General features: G+C 40.8%; 1 protein-coding gene across 1 annotated transcript in view; it reads left to right on the top strand.

The window, feature by feature from the left end:
* Positions 1-13,833, top strand: part of LOC121343481 (protein FAM169B-like) — a 37,818-nt gene extending 23,985 nt beyond the window's left edge. Inside the window, exons 6-9 of the mRNA XM_041418695.1 lie at positions 5,194-5,376; positions 7,723-7,851; positions 10,476-10,546; positions 13,448-13,833. Coding sequence (XP_041274629.1) covers positions 5,194-5,376; positions 7,723-7,851; positions 10,476-10,546; positions 13,448-13,669 — 605 coding nt within the window. The 3' untranslated portion in view covers positions 13,670-13,833. The remainder of the gene's footprint in view (positions 1-5,193; positions 5,377-7,722; positions 7,852-10,475; positions 10,547-13,447) is intronic.
* Positions 13,834-16,056: the final 2,223 nt, after the last annotated feature.

Genomic DNA, 16,056 nt, shown 5'->3' with positions numbered 1-16,056 from the left:
AAATACAAATCCTTCAAGTCCAGCTTTGTCAGCATCTGCCTTTTCTTGCCAGTGTTTCTTTCCTCTGGGCAGCTATATTTGTTAGTTTTTGGCCTGTGTCACAAATTACTGCAGTCTTTTGCCAAAGCCTTTTCGGGAAGCTTGAAGCTGATTGTTTTTGCTGCTTTTTGCTATTTGATGTACGCATTTAGAAAATAATTCCTCTTTCTGAAGTTCTGTGATTTCAATTTCATACCAGCCATGCTATGGCTGATTATATTCTCTCTACTGTTTAGAAGAGCCCTGAACAGACTAAGATCAATATCTTCACTCAGAAGCTGTATTTCACAAGGTTGTTTTACATATTTTCATAATTTATTTTTTAAAATCATAATGTAAGTTCTTTTTCCTTTTACTGTCCTGGTCAGAACATTTAGTAGAGGCAGCTCTAACTACGGACTTCATATTGTGCTGGACCTCTGTTATAGCTTCTGGTCTTAGGAAAAAATTATTTTCCTTTGTGCCCAACATGTGATTCTGATTCCCTTTATTTCCATGCTCTGCAATTACCTGACCATTCTTTCCAGTTCGATTTTCTTCACTGGATAATTGAGATTCTCATATTGATGTTGTATTCAGCTGTATTTCTCATCTGTGAATTTTTCATTATCTACAGCATGACAAAAAACATGCTTCAGTGGAGGCAAACAAGCCAGAAAAGGTCTGTGGAGCATGGCTCTTTCAAACATAAGTCTTCTGGGTGAATCACAGAAGTGGTGACCAAGGAACAGTGAGTCTGTTCTATCTTTGCTACAGATTTAATGTGTCGTTATGCAAACTAAATTTTCAATGGACTTCAGCGATTCCAATTAACTATCTTGGCAATACTGTAATGTCATTTCCATTTGCCAGTTCCTAGGTGGCCTGTACAAAGTGAACTTGGTCATTTTGGTTCAGTTCCATGCTTCCAACCATCTTATGAACATCCTTAACTGGATGTCTTTTAATAGTCCAGCTAAAGAGGCACAGATGGTCTCGAGCACCCGCCTTGCTCAGAGATGCAGTAACTACTGCGAGTCAAAGTTTTGAGACAATTTGGCCACTTCTGGCACTGGCCACCCTGCACCTGTTGTGTAGATAAACAGAAGTCTCATTCTTCAAGGCTATCACTTTTCGTGAGCATTAGACACCTTTATTAAAGCAAAATTTATTCATGACTGCACAGATCATCAACTTGGCCTCTCTGGAATGTGCCTATTCCTGTCCAATGACAGGCATGCAGCATTTACCACTGGGTATACTAAAGATTGATGAGATGTACTAAGCCACTAATGAGGCTGATAAGACACTTTGTCACGTGCCAAGATAAATGTCTCCAATTTTATCTATGTCAGCGGCTTCCATATCAGACAGCTGAGCAGTTAGACCTCAGTAAATGGAGCTACTTAAAGGGACCATAGGAAATGGCAGTTCCCTCTTCCTGTACCTTTCTCTGCAGGCAGCAGCCTGAAAATGAAATATTTTGCAGAAAACCTTCATATAGATACTTGGGGTTTGGGATCTGTTTTATGTTGTTTAAAGTACTTATTTTATGCTCTGTGTGAAAACCTCAGAAATAATGTGTTCTGTGTAGTGATGTAGGATTAATTACCACGGTTACTGACACTTGTTTCTTGTGCAGTGAGACCGTGTAATTCCCTGAAAGTTTTTCTTTTCTTATTTACTGAGGACTAGTAATTACTGAAAATGGACTTTACCACCTTCACATAAATGCCAGGAGAATGTAGAAGATTCATGATACAAATAAATCAATGAGGAAGTTGGAGGATGCAGTGAGCCAGGAGTGTCTTAGTGCTTTTAAGAACAAACCAGAACGAAATCCCTTTTTTATAGACCTTTTTCTGTAACACACATGAGCTGCCCAGCTGCAGACCAAGCTGTCTGTAGTATGAAAAACAAAACAGCCAGATTGTCAAAGCTTGTCCTTCCCTCCTGACAAATCTTAGTAGTAAAAGTTTGGAGTGATGTGAATCAAATCAGCCTTAACCAGACTGAGTCCTCTGAGATGGCCATAGAACATACAGGTGTATCAGGAGTAAGTGCATGGTTGGCTTCTCATTCATTCTTTAGAAATGCTCCACAAGTCACAGTTTGGGAACACCTGACTGCAAAAACTCTTAAGCAAACATGGAGTAGGCAAAAAAGTAACCCTGGCCCCATCTCTGCTTTTTTCTGACACCAGAGCCTTAGAGATAGTCCTTGGAAGTGGCTTCCTGAGCTCAAATTCATTTCAGACCTTTCTTCATACTATTGATATTGGTGGCCCAGATGCTATTCTGTAGAAAGAGATCCTTAAAAAGATAACAGGATTTTATTTTTTCATTGATTACATACATTTCTTTTAGAAAAAAAAAAAATTGGCATTGAAGTTAACCTGACAGACAATTAGCTGAAATCTTGTGGAATAATTGCTTTTGTCTCCCTCTGTTTGCTAGCAATAATATTTTTAATGTGCATTTCTGAGGCGGATTGAAGATTCTGGCTGTAATGAAAATGAAATGACTACATACCAGTCCAGACATGAATTCATTTAATTTTATTGAAGCCAGAACCTTTGTTCGCCTTCTCACATACAAACTCACACAATGGGTTGACCTTGGGTTCTGCTCTGCAGAAATACTCCCCACCCTTTACACAAGTGCTCAGGCCTGTCCAGACATGTGTATGCCAAGCCAAGTTGTTCAGCAGGGAAATAGTCAGTGTGCACAACCTTGTTTTGTTTGGGTCTGTTGGATGTGGGGACCGGATTGGTTTTTTTTTCTGGTTTGTGGCTCTTTGGGAATGCTAATGGCTGTCTGCTTTCCTGCCCTTGTAATATCTGTTTGCCATTTTGCTGGCTCCTAAGTTGGTCATTTGGCACTCGTGACCTAACCAAGCAGATCAAAGGCTTTCAAAGGGCAGGCTGCATGAATGCTTCCCTCTCCATCACCAATGCCCTTATTTTCCCAGTCTCCTCCCTCACCTCAAAACTTTGTCTGTGTGTTTCAAACAAACCTTTCAACCAAATGTGTGAGAGCCCAGTGGCCACCTCCGGGCCACCATTAGCTTATGGTAACCTTGTACTATTTGATGGGAAACAGGGACAAAGTGGCCTTTGTTCCCAAATGTTGGTTTGTTTGTTTATTTTATTTCAAATGCCTGTGGGCTGTGACTCTCCTAATGTGTTTCCCAGGGACAAGGTGAAGAATGGCTTCATGGTTTCTTTATTTATAGTGCCTTTAGACATGACAAGTTTTTGTCATCTTCTCAACACAAAATTAGGAGCTCAGACATAAATCACTCAGCTCCTGGGATTGCTGCACAGCATTCTCATCAGAATTTATAGGAGACAGACTATATGAGATAATAATAAACTTAAAAGAACACTTGCAACATGCAGGAATTCTTAAAGACTTCATGAGAAAAATTTTGTCCCTTAGAACGTATGGTGCAATTCTGCTGGAATTTGACATCTCTGTTGGCTTGGCAGCTAACAATGGGACTGGGGATATACTCAATTTTTTGGCTTATGACAAAAAGAGTAACTACCCGTCATGTGTTACAAATATTGAAAGGTTATAAACACCACCACAACCCACCCTCTTCCAACAATGTGCTGGAACATGTGTTTGAAGTTAAGCATGCGTTTTGATTAAGTAGGAGTGAGCCAAGCTTAATCAAGATGTGAATGGATGGTTATGTAGCTACATACTCTTGTTGTATGGCTCACTCTGTGAGATGTGGATTCTTGCTAAATGATGAGCTTGACAAATCAGGGTCTAGAATAAAAAATAGTCATGTATGCTGTGCTGGATTGGCATCCTAGAAAAGAGAGTAATAAAAGTCAGGCCTGTCCAGTATTGGTGAAAGGTTCTGGACACCAACTGAAGGAGCAGAAATAGACCCCAGCTTAACACAGCTGTAGGAATGTGCAAAAAAATTGGACCTGGTAAGCAGAAGTCTTTTATTGGAATTTAGGAACAGGCATTCAACAGGACTGTGAAATAGGTCTTAATGAAGTGATGAAAGCTTCATGTCTCAAAACACGGAAAACTAGACTGAGTCAGGTCCACTAGCAAGTAGTAAGAAGGATAAACCAAGAAGGTCTTGATGAGTCTTGAGCAACAAAGTATGAAAATGTAGCCATTTTCTGTTATAAAGGTCTGGATATCCTTTTGTATTTAATCTGCCATGTGCTCAAAAGCAGCATAAAATCTTCATAAATATTTTCTAGAAATTAAAATAAACCCGTGAGGTTTTTCTGTGGGGACCTTCTCCTATATGTAGGTGCTTGGGGAACTGATGTTGGTTGTTCATTTCAGAACTGAGTGCTTATGCTGTAAAGTAGTTTGAAGTTCTATTTTTAGGGTATTCTGCCTGCATTTGGTTAGGGTGAACACCAAAATTTTGGATGCTGAATGTCTGTTCTTAATCAATTCTCTCTTGACTCCAGTTTGAGTTTGCGATTTGTGATTGCAAAATAAATCCCTTGATTCTGTGTTTTGGGGTTATTTTGGACAATTTTCACTGAGAACTAGTTTTAATAGTTTGGAGGCTTATGCTTGTCTGTACTTTGTCTGCATGTAGAGCATTATGTCATGACCCGTGATTTCAGTTAACTGACTTAATGTGTTTGTTAGCAAGGACTGTCCTTGAGTGAAACCCTGGGTTTAACACTGATAGTGGTAGTTCAAGTGATGGAATAGAAGCACCTACATGTGTGGTAAATTATCACTCAGTAGAAATGGAGTGACTTACAAAGGAGCTCTTACAGTGCTTTCCTAAAATGCACCACTCAGTTGTTTTTTTAAAGGAGTATACTGACATTACATTCAGAGTAGTTATATCTCTTTGGTTTTAGACCATTTAAATCTTTGCAGAGAGCTTTCCTATATACATTGCCTGTGTACCAAGATAGTGTGATGCAGAATCAGAGTCTGGAGAAGACTCTGGTGAGACCTGTCAGCCACGTTAGGCAGGTCCTCTCCATTTCATGGAAAAATCATCCTCCTGGAAAGTGTTTTACTGCCTGTGCAAATACACTTCAGCTGGGATGATCCTCACAGCCTGTGGAAAGGTACCAGGGCAGTGTGTGTGGCTGAAATCACAAAGCAGTTAGTGCAGCAATACCAATTCTGTTTGCAAATGGATGTGTTTTTCCCTGTCTGTTTTCAGGGAGCCTGTGTGATGGTACAACCAGTCAGTGTTACCTGCTGCCAGTTTTGGATACTATATTTGTCCAGAGAAAGTACAGAAGAGGTGGCCTAGGGATGAAAATGTTGCATGATTTCTGTCAGTCTTTCCTGGCTGAGGATGCCTTGGGGATCAGCTGCCCTATTTCTGCTGCCATGTATCAAGGTAAATCCTTTGATGTGGACACGTTAGGTAAGGGTCATGTATAATGTATAATTTTCAATATGGTCTTGGCAAGATTGTCCTCACTGTGTAAGAGTTCAGTGCCCTTGTCTGAACCGAACCTTTGTTTGCCTGCAACTGGTTCCTCTTCTGGAGCCATCTGGAATTTCCTGTGGAAAGGTAGGCCAATATTTATGTAAGACAACAAGAAGCACAAAAATCATGGTGCCTGTTTGACAGTGTGTGTTCCTAGAACTGCTCCCTCTCAGAACTATGTCTTTGCCCTAGACAGGGACTTACAGATTTTATTTGACACCGCAGGGAAAAGACTCCTAAGATCTTGTCAAGCCCACATTTTGCACATAATACTCTGGTAGATCTTGAATTTTTATGAAATTACATTTAATAAGCCAAATACCCAGGCTCTGCTCAGTCATACAGTTACATCAGTACTTGTTTTGTATCAACTGTCTTTGAACATTTGTCACTTTTAAAGATCACAAAGTAGTCATATCTCTTCTGTGTCTTCAGGTCAAAACTCTGGTTTTGCTAGTGAAATTCACAGAAAAAAATCTGTGCTGACGTTATTTATAAAACTGTCTTCTTTAGAAAAGTATTTTTTTCTGAGGTTTCTCTCTGTGTGGCGCAGTCTTCACCATCATTTTTGGGGAGATGTTTTGATTGACTTACAGCTTTCTAGTTATTTCCTAATAAGTGTCAAGAAGATTTTGGCCCCATCTGTTCTTTCTCTTGATTATTATGTGCCCTTGAATGTATTCAAAAGCACCCAAGCAGGTACTGCTGCTTCTGATTTCAGGAGGGAATAGTATTGACAGCATTCCTTCTCTTCTCTGAATAATATCCATTTTTCCTGTGGCAGACCTCAGGGCTTTCAAAAGCCTGGAGGAGAAAGCTGCATTTCTTATGTGTTATGACTAGCAATGTATTGGAAGACTGTGCTTTTGTCTCAATTAAATTTACAGCTAATAGTGAATAGATTTGACTTGCATCATGTTTTAATTAGGTTTACTTTTATAAAAATACCAATACTGTTAGTTAAATTTTGAGCATATTGAAGCCACTGTCTGTTTTTAATTTCACTGGAACCACATTTTCATGCTTTGACAAATGAATGCAACCTTTAAATCTCTGTACTGAAATCTCTGAAGCTGTGGACAGTTTATTTAACATGGACATGGTATTTAAGCTGCTGTAGAGGCCTAAAAAGAAGCAAAAAGCTGTGTGGCAGATACCTGGATTCTAGTATAGATGTTAGTTTTAGTAGTTTTTATTGGAATGATTAATTTAGTCTGGATATCCTTGGATAAAATTAATGTCTACGATCTGCTCATTAGTGTAAGGCAAATGTTTACATACTAGAATTAGGGTTTTTGTTTCAACATCCCATTGTTAAACTCAACTGAATGTTGAAGATAAATCACCCATTCTGTAGTGTGATGAACTACAGTGGACAGAGAATGGCAGTAATTTTGTTGTTTACAGATCACTATCTTAGTGCAGTTGATGCAACTGATAAGATGGCAGTTAAGGGAAGTTGAGAAATGCCCTTTAATGTTTTGAACTGTTGTTCTACAGCATGTGCCTCCTCTTGACACTGCACACATCCTAAGGATACCACTAAATAGAACATACTTCAGTTTGATAACATAAGCAGACCTAAATTTTTGGATGGTCAGTGTGTACTGACAGTGGTAGGAATCTGTGGCAATATGGTTTATAAAGGTGATTGCACATCCATCACATGTATCCTGTAATTTTTCTGTTAGTTCTTCCCATTTCTTCTTTTCCACATCCAAAGAAATAAATGAACCTAACAATGGGGTGTAGAGTAGCAGTAGTGAAAAGGAGGGTGATTTTGGCCCAAAAACCAAACTGAAGCAGAGCTTTTCTGTATAAACAGAAATTAAAGTAGCATTCTGAATGGCTAAAGCTGGAAGATAGGGGAACACCTTTTATTTCAGAGTAGTGAGGGTAAAAAACCCCACACTGCTGTGAAACCCACTGAGTGTCTGGACATTGTTCTGTGCTGCAGTGTCAGTAGAAGGTGCTCAGCAAATTGTTTCAAGACCTTTATTTCTGCACTCACAAAGAAATAATCTAGACTGAAGCAGATGGCAGGATTCACTCATGACTGTTTAGGCCATTTCACACAGACTTGTAGTAGAAGTCCCAGCTAAAACAAAGAGGAGGAAGATGAGAAGAGAGAAGAAAGATTTCTAAAGGAACTAGTGAAAGTAGGTCTGAGAGAATTTCTGGGATAGAACATGCTCCCTCTTCCAACATACTTTCCACTCATTCATACTTTCACCCCTTGGTTTCTCCTTTCAGTGTGCCAGAAATTCCTGCAGGCTCATCCTGAGGAGCAGAAGCGACTGTGGGAAGTGGAAGCACCAGGAGATTGGAGCCAGCGACTGAATATCTGGTTAAAAATTCAGATGGAGTCATCCCCTTCAGGAAGTGAGTTAAAACAGGCAGTGTGAACTTGTCTGTGTTATAGTTCTATAAAGATAAATGCAACCAAGGGTTAGGTAGTGATCATGGAGAGGTGATGTCTCTGTTTGCACATGGAGGAACTACTGAGTGTGCAGTCCAGTTTCCTCATCTTTTCACAGTAAACAGGACAATTCTTAGAAATTATGAGGTAATGAAATGGAACCGCAGAGCATCTGAGAGATCCTGAACAAAGCACAGCCTTGGCATAAAGTGGCTGGAACTCCTGTTGCAGTGCACTTAGAGCAGGGTAGAAGTTAGCCCAAAAAATCCCTGTTGCACAACACATTGTCTGGGTTATAGACAGGGGTTTGTTTCTCTGAAATTGTTATAAAGAAAAAATTTGTATGGCCAGTGGGCAGTGTGTTTAATTACCTTCAATTGCTGCCAATACCATTCTTGGATGGAAACACAAAGGTTTTCATTATGGGTTTTGGAAGATTCCAAGTACTCTCCTACAGGGTAAATCCTTTTTGCTGGGAGCATTTTCTGCCTGCTTCACAAAAGATAGTGACAGAATGGGGAAACCTTTTGACAGTTCATATGGGGATCTTGTTGATGTAATCTGTTCAGGTGGTTGGAGGACCCAGGCAGGCCCCTCTGCTGCATGCACACAAGCTGTGATAAGCACTGGGTTCCAAAACAAGGGCACACATTGTCTCTTTCTGGAAGTGCAGCAAATTTCTCCCATGCCTTCCCACATCCATCCCGCTCTGTTTTGGCTTGGGAACCTTCTGTTGAGACACCACGTTTCATCTTGTCTGCAGCACCCACAGGAGAGTTAAGTCAGACTTTAGCCCTAGGCTGGGTTCCTCTGAAGCCATTATATCTGTGTTCCTTGTGCTTTAAACCAGCAAAACCTTTAATCTTGCTAAGTGAAGTTTATTAATGGCAACTGAACAGAACTATGATCAGATCAAAACTCAGCAGATCCTGGGGGAGAAGATCCTTTCTTTTTTCTTTCTTCTTTTTGCCATCTTCTAGAAAAACAAATAGATGAATGACCCAAAAAATAGGGAAATATCATTCCACCAGAATCGCTGTCAGTAAAAAATACACATGAAGCTGGGGAACTGCCCTGACTACAGCTTTCCACTACCTAAAGGGGGACAGTAAGAAAGATGGGAATAAAGATTTTAGCTGGACCTGTTGCAACAGGAAAAAGGATAATGATTTTAAACTGAAAGAGGATAGATTTAGGCTAGGTATAAGGAAATAAATTTTTACTATGAGGGTGTTGAGGCCCTGGTACAGGCTGCCCAGAGAAGCTGTGACAGCCCCATCCCTGGAAGTGTCCAAGGTCAGGTTGTATGGGGCTCGGAGCAACCTGGTCTTGTAGAAGATGTCCCTGCTTGTTGCTGGGGATTGAATTAGAAGACCTTTAAAAGTCTCTTCCAATCCAAACTATTCTATGATTCCATGATTCTATCTTTAGGGGGAGGTCTCTTGGGAACAAGGTCTTCATTCCTACTTTCTCGGGTATGCATAAAGCAAAACACAATGTAATTCAATATTGTCAGCTCCAATCAGGATCTATGGCAACAACTGTGAAAATAGACAAGTCTTATGCTGCTCTTATTTCTTAGATTCCTGTTGACATTTGCAATGCTGTGCAGTGCTGTGTTTTGGAACAAAATTACTGAGAAGAAAAATTGAATATTTTGCTCATATTATGGATTTTTTTCCCCACACCAGTACTCAGGATTGAATACCAGTAATGTTCTTGTAGGAATTCTACAGTCATACATATTCCAAAACAAATTTCTCTGTAATCCTGAGGTCAGAATATTCAATTTTGCAAGGTGGTGTGGCTGCATCTAGTGGCAGTTCATATAAACTGCAGCCCTCTGTTTGCTGCACTTCAGTTTGGATGTGCACAGATACATAGGCATGTATACACACACACATTTCTGTCTGTACATATATCTATAAAAATCAAGCTTTTTAGCATGTTGTCACACATAGCTGCAGTCATTAATTCTGAATTAATTCTTATTGTTTGAAAAATGTAGGAGATTTAGTTTCATCAAATAGTCTCAGCAACAGGAACATGGTGACATTTCTCTTCTGGGGCTGATTGGAGGAACAGAAATCATTTCACATGGTTTGGTTGTGGTTGCTAAATCTACCAGGCAGTGAACAGAGCTGTTTGGAAGTGGTTTGGTAATATACATAAAGCATGTAAATGTGAAGCTAATGCAAAACCAAGCAGGCTGAGAAGAATCAAAATAAATTTCAAGTGATTGCATATAATTCCTTATCAGAATTGGTGAGAGTAACCTGTATTTTCTAAAGAGGATAAAGGAATATGAGTTTTCCAGGTGTAAGGGGTGAACAGATTATCTGGTTAGCAGCACTTTCAAGATCCACAGACATTTTGTTTCTAGTATAGTTGTTCACCTTAGGCTTTTGTGGTGGTGTCATGGGGCACTCTGGTTTGGTTAATTAACAAAAACAAGGCAAGAGGGATTGTAGGTAAGAGTCAGGTGGCTTTTTCTGGTGTTTTTTTTTTTTTTTTAATGCAAATAGCCGTGGAAGTAAGTTAATGTTCTTTAATCTCTTTCTGGGTCAAAATATTCCAATTTCTCCAGAAGCTGAAGTGGGCTCTTGTATGGAGAAGACTCCAACTACTAAACCCAGACAATTGGACCACATGAATAAGGTACAGTAACTAATAATGTCATCTTATGACCTTGTTTTCCATTGGTGGCCTTTTCCCTTTTCAGTGAATTAGAGAGATTTAAATATGAGAGATTTCCACAGGTGTGTTGTACTACAGACTCATGTACCTATGTAAGTAGTTGTTGGAATGAATCAGCTGAGACTCCATTTTCTTCATGCAGAAAGCCAATTCTTTATTCACAAAGCTCATATTTATAGAAAATATCAGAAGGCATTGTGTTAAACCTAAGTGGTCAGCATTGCAGTGAGACTCAGTTTGTTGGATGGTAAGGGTTATTGTATATGTCTATCAAATTTTCTCTCTCTGGACATGTTTACATTTTTCCTTTGTGGGTTCTCATGGGACAAATCTTATTGTTTACACAGGTGCATTTGTTTTTCACTCGCAGAATAGGTTGTTGTGTTTAACGTGCAGGAGGTGTACAAGAGAGCCATTGCCAACATGCCTCCCATCCAGGAGAAACACCACTGGAAGAGGTATATCTGCCTCTGGATTAGATATGCACTCTATGAGGAGCTGGAGGCAAAAGATGCAGAGCGAACCAGACAGGTGTACCAGGCATGCCTTGAGCTCCTGCCCCACAAGAAGTTTACATTTGCCAGAAGTTACATTTTGCCAGTTTGAAATTCGCCAGAAGAACCTCCCCCTTGCCAGAAGGGCTTTGGAGACATCCATAGGTAAATGTCCAAAAACTGGCTGCTGTATGCACAGTTTGAAATTCGCCAGAAAAACCTCCCCCTTGCCAGAAGGGCTTTGGGGACATCCATAGGTAAATGTCCAAAAAACAAACTGTTTAAAGGTTACATTGAGCTGGAGTTACAGCTGCGTGAACTTAACCGTTGCTGAAAGTTGTATGAAAAATTCCTGGAGTTTGCACTGGAAAACTGCATGTCCTGGATTAAATTTGCTGAGCTGGAAACCATCCTTGAGGATATCGACCGTTCCCAGGCCATCTATGAGCTGGCTATCAGCCAGCCCCGGCTGGACATGCCAGAGGTGCTTTGGAAATCCTACACTGACTTTGAGATGGAGCAAGAGGAGAGTGAGAGAACCAGGAGCCTTTACCGGCGGCTGCTGCAGCGCACACAGCGCGGCAGGGTGTGGATCAGCCTGGCGCGGTTCGAGCTGTCGGCGGGCAGGAGGAGCGGCTGCAGCGCTGCCAGCGGATCTACCAGGAGGCCAACAAGGCCATGTGCAGCTGCGAGGAGAAGGAGGAGAGGGTCATGCTGCTGGAGGCCTGGAGGAGCTTCGAGGATGAGTTTGGCACCGATGCCACTAAGGAGAGGATAGATAAACTGATGCCTGAGAAAATAAAGAAGAGGAGAAAGCTGCAGGCCAGAGATGGGTCTGATGCTGGATGGGAGGAGTACTGTGATTATATTTTCCCAGAAGACACTGCCTGTCAGCCCAACCTCAAACTCCTGGCTATGGCGAAGCTCTGGAAGAAGCAGCAGCTGGAGAGCGAAGATGCAACCTTGGATCCCAGGCTTAAGTTCTGCATTTTGGCCACAATAACCCCCTGCAGTGCTATAGGCTGGGGACAGTGGCTGGACAGTGCCTATGCAGACAGGGACCTGGGGGTACAACAGCTGGCTGGACATGAGCCAGCAGTGTGCCCTGGTGGCCAAGAAGGCCAATGGCTCCTGGCCTGGATTAGGAATGGTGTGGCCAGCAGGAGCAGGGAGGGCATTCTTCCCCTGTCCTTGGCACTGGTGAGGGCACACCTCGAGTGCTGTGTCCTCAGTTTGGGAAGGACCTTGAGACACTGGAGTGTGTCTAGAGGAGGCAACAAGGCTGGAGAGGGGCTTGGAGCACAAACCCTGTGAGGAACCACTGAGGGAGCTGGGGGTGTTCAGCCTGCAGAAAAGGAAACTGAGAGGTGACCTTATCACTCTCTACAACCCCCTGAAAGGTAGTTTTAGTCAGGTGGGGTTGGTCTCTTTCTCCAAGCAGCAACTGACAGAAGCAGAGGACACAGTCTCAAGCTGCACCAAGGGAAATTTACGTTGGATAATTGGACAAAGTTTTTCACTGAAAGAGTGATAAAGTGGAATTTCCTGCCTGGGGAGGTGGTGGAGTCACCATTCCTGGATGTGTTTAAAAAAAGACTGGATGTGGCACTTGGTGCCATGGTTTAGTTGAGGTGTTGGGGCATGGGTTGGACTTGATGATCCTGAAGATCTCTTCCAACCTAGTGAGTCTGTGAATTCTGTGTTTGCATATGGAATAACTTTCTGAACTCCACTTGCGCTCTTTTCTGTGCAGGAGCTTGAGTGTGACTTCAGAATGAATAAGCCTAACTCTTTATTGTCCTAATTATTTTATCTCACTGCTGAGCTGCAGATCTGGCCACGTTCAGCTTTTTATAGCACCTAGGCCTAAAACAGGTAGTGAGGTTTAAATGAAGCCTAAGCCATGTATCTGAGAAAACAAATCACAGGAATGAAGCTTTTTCAAGTAATAAAGAAAAAGGCGAGATGAGTGGAAGCAAAACAGAGAGCTGCAGGGGTTGTTTCCCCAGCACATTTTGGTTGCCACACAATTAAATCAGTTTGTTTCCTTCAGCCCTGAGTGTCCCAGGGGAGCTGTGATGGCTCCAGCCCCTGTGGTGCACGCTCTTGTTGTGTGCTGTGGCCACGGCTTCAGAGCCCACCCAGCCAGATCAAGGCTCCCTGTGCTCCCAGTTTTCCTTATGGTGACACTTTGGGAAGGCAGGCAGAGCAGCAGGAATGAAGCTGTTCTATACAAAAAAAAGCAGTTTCTTGCCTTGCATGTTTATAGCAGCCATGGCTGACAGAAGTGTTTGATATTAGGATCAAGTCACTGTTTATTTTGTTTGTGTATAATTTGCTGTTCATTCTGTCTTGGCTCTAATTTCAGGGTGTTGACTGCTTTCCTGGAGTTGGGCAAGTGGCAGGAGATGCCATGGAGGAGAAAGATGACACAACAGCAGCAGGGACTCTAAACTCACAAGGTCCTGAAGAGGAAAACTTGGAACAAAGTGCAGGTGATGCTCAGCAACGTAAAGGACTCAGGAAAAGAGAAGGTCCTGGGGACTTAGATGGAGACAAAGCCACCAAACAATTTAAAACTACACCCTAATTGCAATTTCAGAAATCAGCAAAATTCAGTATAATCTTAAAAGTTATAATTGACTGTTCTTAATTTGTAACAGTGGAGAAATTTCTCCAGGTATGATGAAACTTTTTTGCAGTACACATTCTTCATTTTATGTTTTGTTTTAAATAAAGCTTTTGTTTACTAAGTGTGGTTTTCTTTTTCTTCTCACCAAGTAATTAAGTAGTAGCTGAGCCTAGTTATTTCCCTGCTCTGAAAAGATTTTATTGGATTGCATGAGGTGTCCAAAGGGGAATAATTGGAGGGTTTGTAGGTACTGATGTAAGAAGATATTTCTATGGAAACCACATCCTGCATTATGGAAGAGAGATACCACAACACACGTTGGTATCAGAATGACAGTTGTAACCTTCCTTTCAGAGCAAACAATTGATCTTGAATTGCTTTCATTTCAGCTTTTCTAGCAGAAAAATCTGCCTTCAACCCTGTTGTGGACAGGATGGCACACAAAGGCCATTCATGCAGAAAAAGTTTGGTGCAGAGAAGAAGAGTGAACAAGCTACAGGCATTAAACTGCTTTTCAGTTCAGGCACTGTGATAATTCTGTGTGCAAGTTCAGGGTGTAGAACTTCATGTAGATTCCATATTGCATGTTTTATTTCCTGTAGGCTTTTTCCTTATGTTTTGCATTCAATTAACTTGAAAATATACTTCACTAGATTACCATGCTGTGGCTTGGTAAAGAAATTTTGCTCTTTTACCACAGGTTGGTTCTGCAGTAAAAGAGCAAAAATTGGAATTTTTTTTTTAGTGGGGAATTTCAAAATCCTGAATGTTGTGTTAATGAATTACAGGTGAAACTTGTAAAGATCAGATCTTTAGTCCAGTGGCAGAGAAGGCTTTGCAAAGAGGTAACAGCAGGAGGGTCCTGATAATCCTGAACAGATCCAGCAACCTGTAATTCTTAAGTGGCTGCCTTGGAACAAGGAGAGGTAGTTGTTTCTTTCCAGAAACTAATCCAGCATTTTCAGGGAGACAGATCTGTGGGCAGGCATTGTAGGTACACTGTAGAGATGTATATTTTTTCCCTGTACAGAATAATTGCTCGCACATAGCCCCATCACCCTGTTTTTGTTTAAAGTTGTGATTTAATGTAGCATTTATTCATGTATCCAAGTAACTCCTTCCCTGTTGAGCTACTCTGTAAACCATATGCCTGAGAGACAGTGAAATCAGACCTTCCTAAGCATCTCTTAAAAAAAAAATAAAAGAAATGCTATAATTGGAACTTACAAGTTTTTGCCAAGAGAATTAAAACACTGGATCGTGTGCCAGCCTTAATCACGTTGCTATGGTTCTCTTGTTGCAAAGAAAGTGCATTTAGGACTAACTTTAAAGTCAGTTGATCTTAAGGTTGTTAAAAAGTCACCAAGAGTGTGCTGTGAAACTTTAGAAACTCCATGTCCTCCTGTGGAACAGCCTATATTCTTAATAAAGGTATGGTTAAATACATACTTTAATTGAAAAAAAAATTGTGAATAGTTGCAATACCAGTTGTTTTGAAATATGATAGAAAATTATTATATCCCTGCTCATGAAAGCTGATCTGGACTTGCAGTGGCCTGGCAAACTGAACTCATGTCCAGTTTGCACCTTATATTATAATGGCAGAGTAAGGAAAACTGGTGTTGTTCCAGCAAGTGAGGAACATGAAAAGTTTTAACCTGAACTAAGTCTTTCAATAAAATAAATTTATATGAGGATAAAGGAGAAATATAAGGTAGTGTCTGGAATGGGCAGATGTCTAATTAGATTAATTCCATTCTATGTTTGGAGGCACTTTTACTTAGAGGGTAAAACCATCAATTTTTCAAAATCCCCAGAATGAATTTCTGTTTCACCTGTTGGCTACATTAGCAACCACTTCTGTTGTCACAGAAAAGGTGATTCTTTCCTCTGTGTACAAATCTCATTCCTTGATTTTTTTTTAGGTTTTTGTTTTCTAAGTATCAAAAATTCTTATGATGACAGCTGAAGTAAGTAAAGGTGCATTTGCTGAGGATGTGGTGGCAGGTGCTTGGTTCTCTCTAATCAAACAGAGATCATCCTTCTCATCAAAACTGGTGGCAAGTGGAGCCAGGAATTCTGAGGTCCTACTGAACTGTACTAAACTAAAGTTCCAGGAGGGCAGAGGCTTCTTCCATGTTACTTCAGAAATGCTGATTTACAGAACTATTAGTATATAGATTTTTTTTTTAATATTAATGCTTTAAGGTATCTGATTAATGCAGAAGCTTGGACCTTCAATTCAGTGCAGTCTGAAGCACTGCTTGATGAGATCAGAAGAATCCTAAGAGGGTCTGAAGCAGAAACAAATCCAGTATTTTCACTGTCTTAATAGAACAGAGTAG

Source organism: Onychostruthus taczanowskii, unplaced genomic scaffold, assembly GCF_017590055.1.
Source record: "Onychostruthus taczanowskii isolate IOZ18803 unplaced genomic scaffold, ASM1759005v1 scaffold6, whole genome shotgun sequence".
Classification (NCBI taxonomy): domain Eukaryota; kingdom Metazoa; phylum Chordata; class Aves; order Passeriformes; family Passeridae; genus Onychostruthus; species Onychostruthus taczanowskii.
The sequence above is the reverse complement of the archived record's forward strand: the minus strand, read 5'-3'. Positions and strand labels throughout refer to the sequence as shown.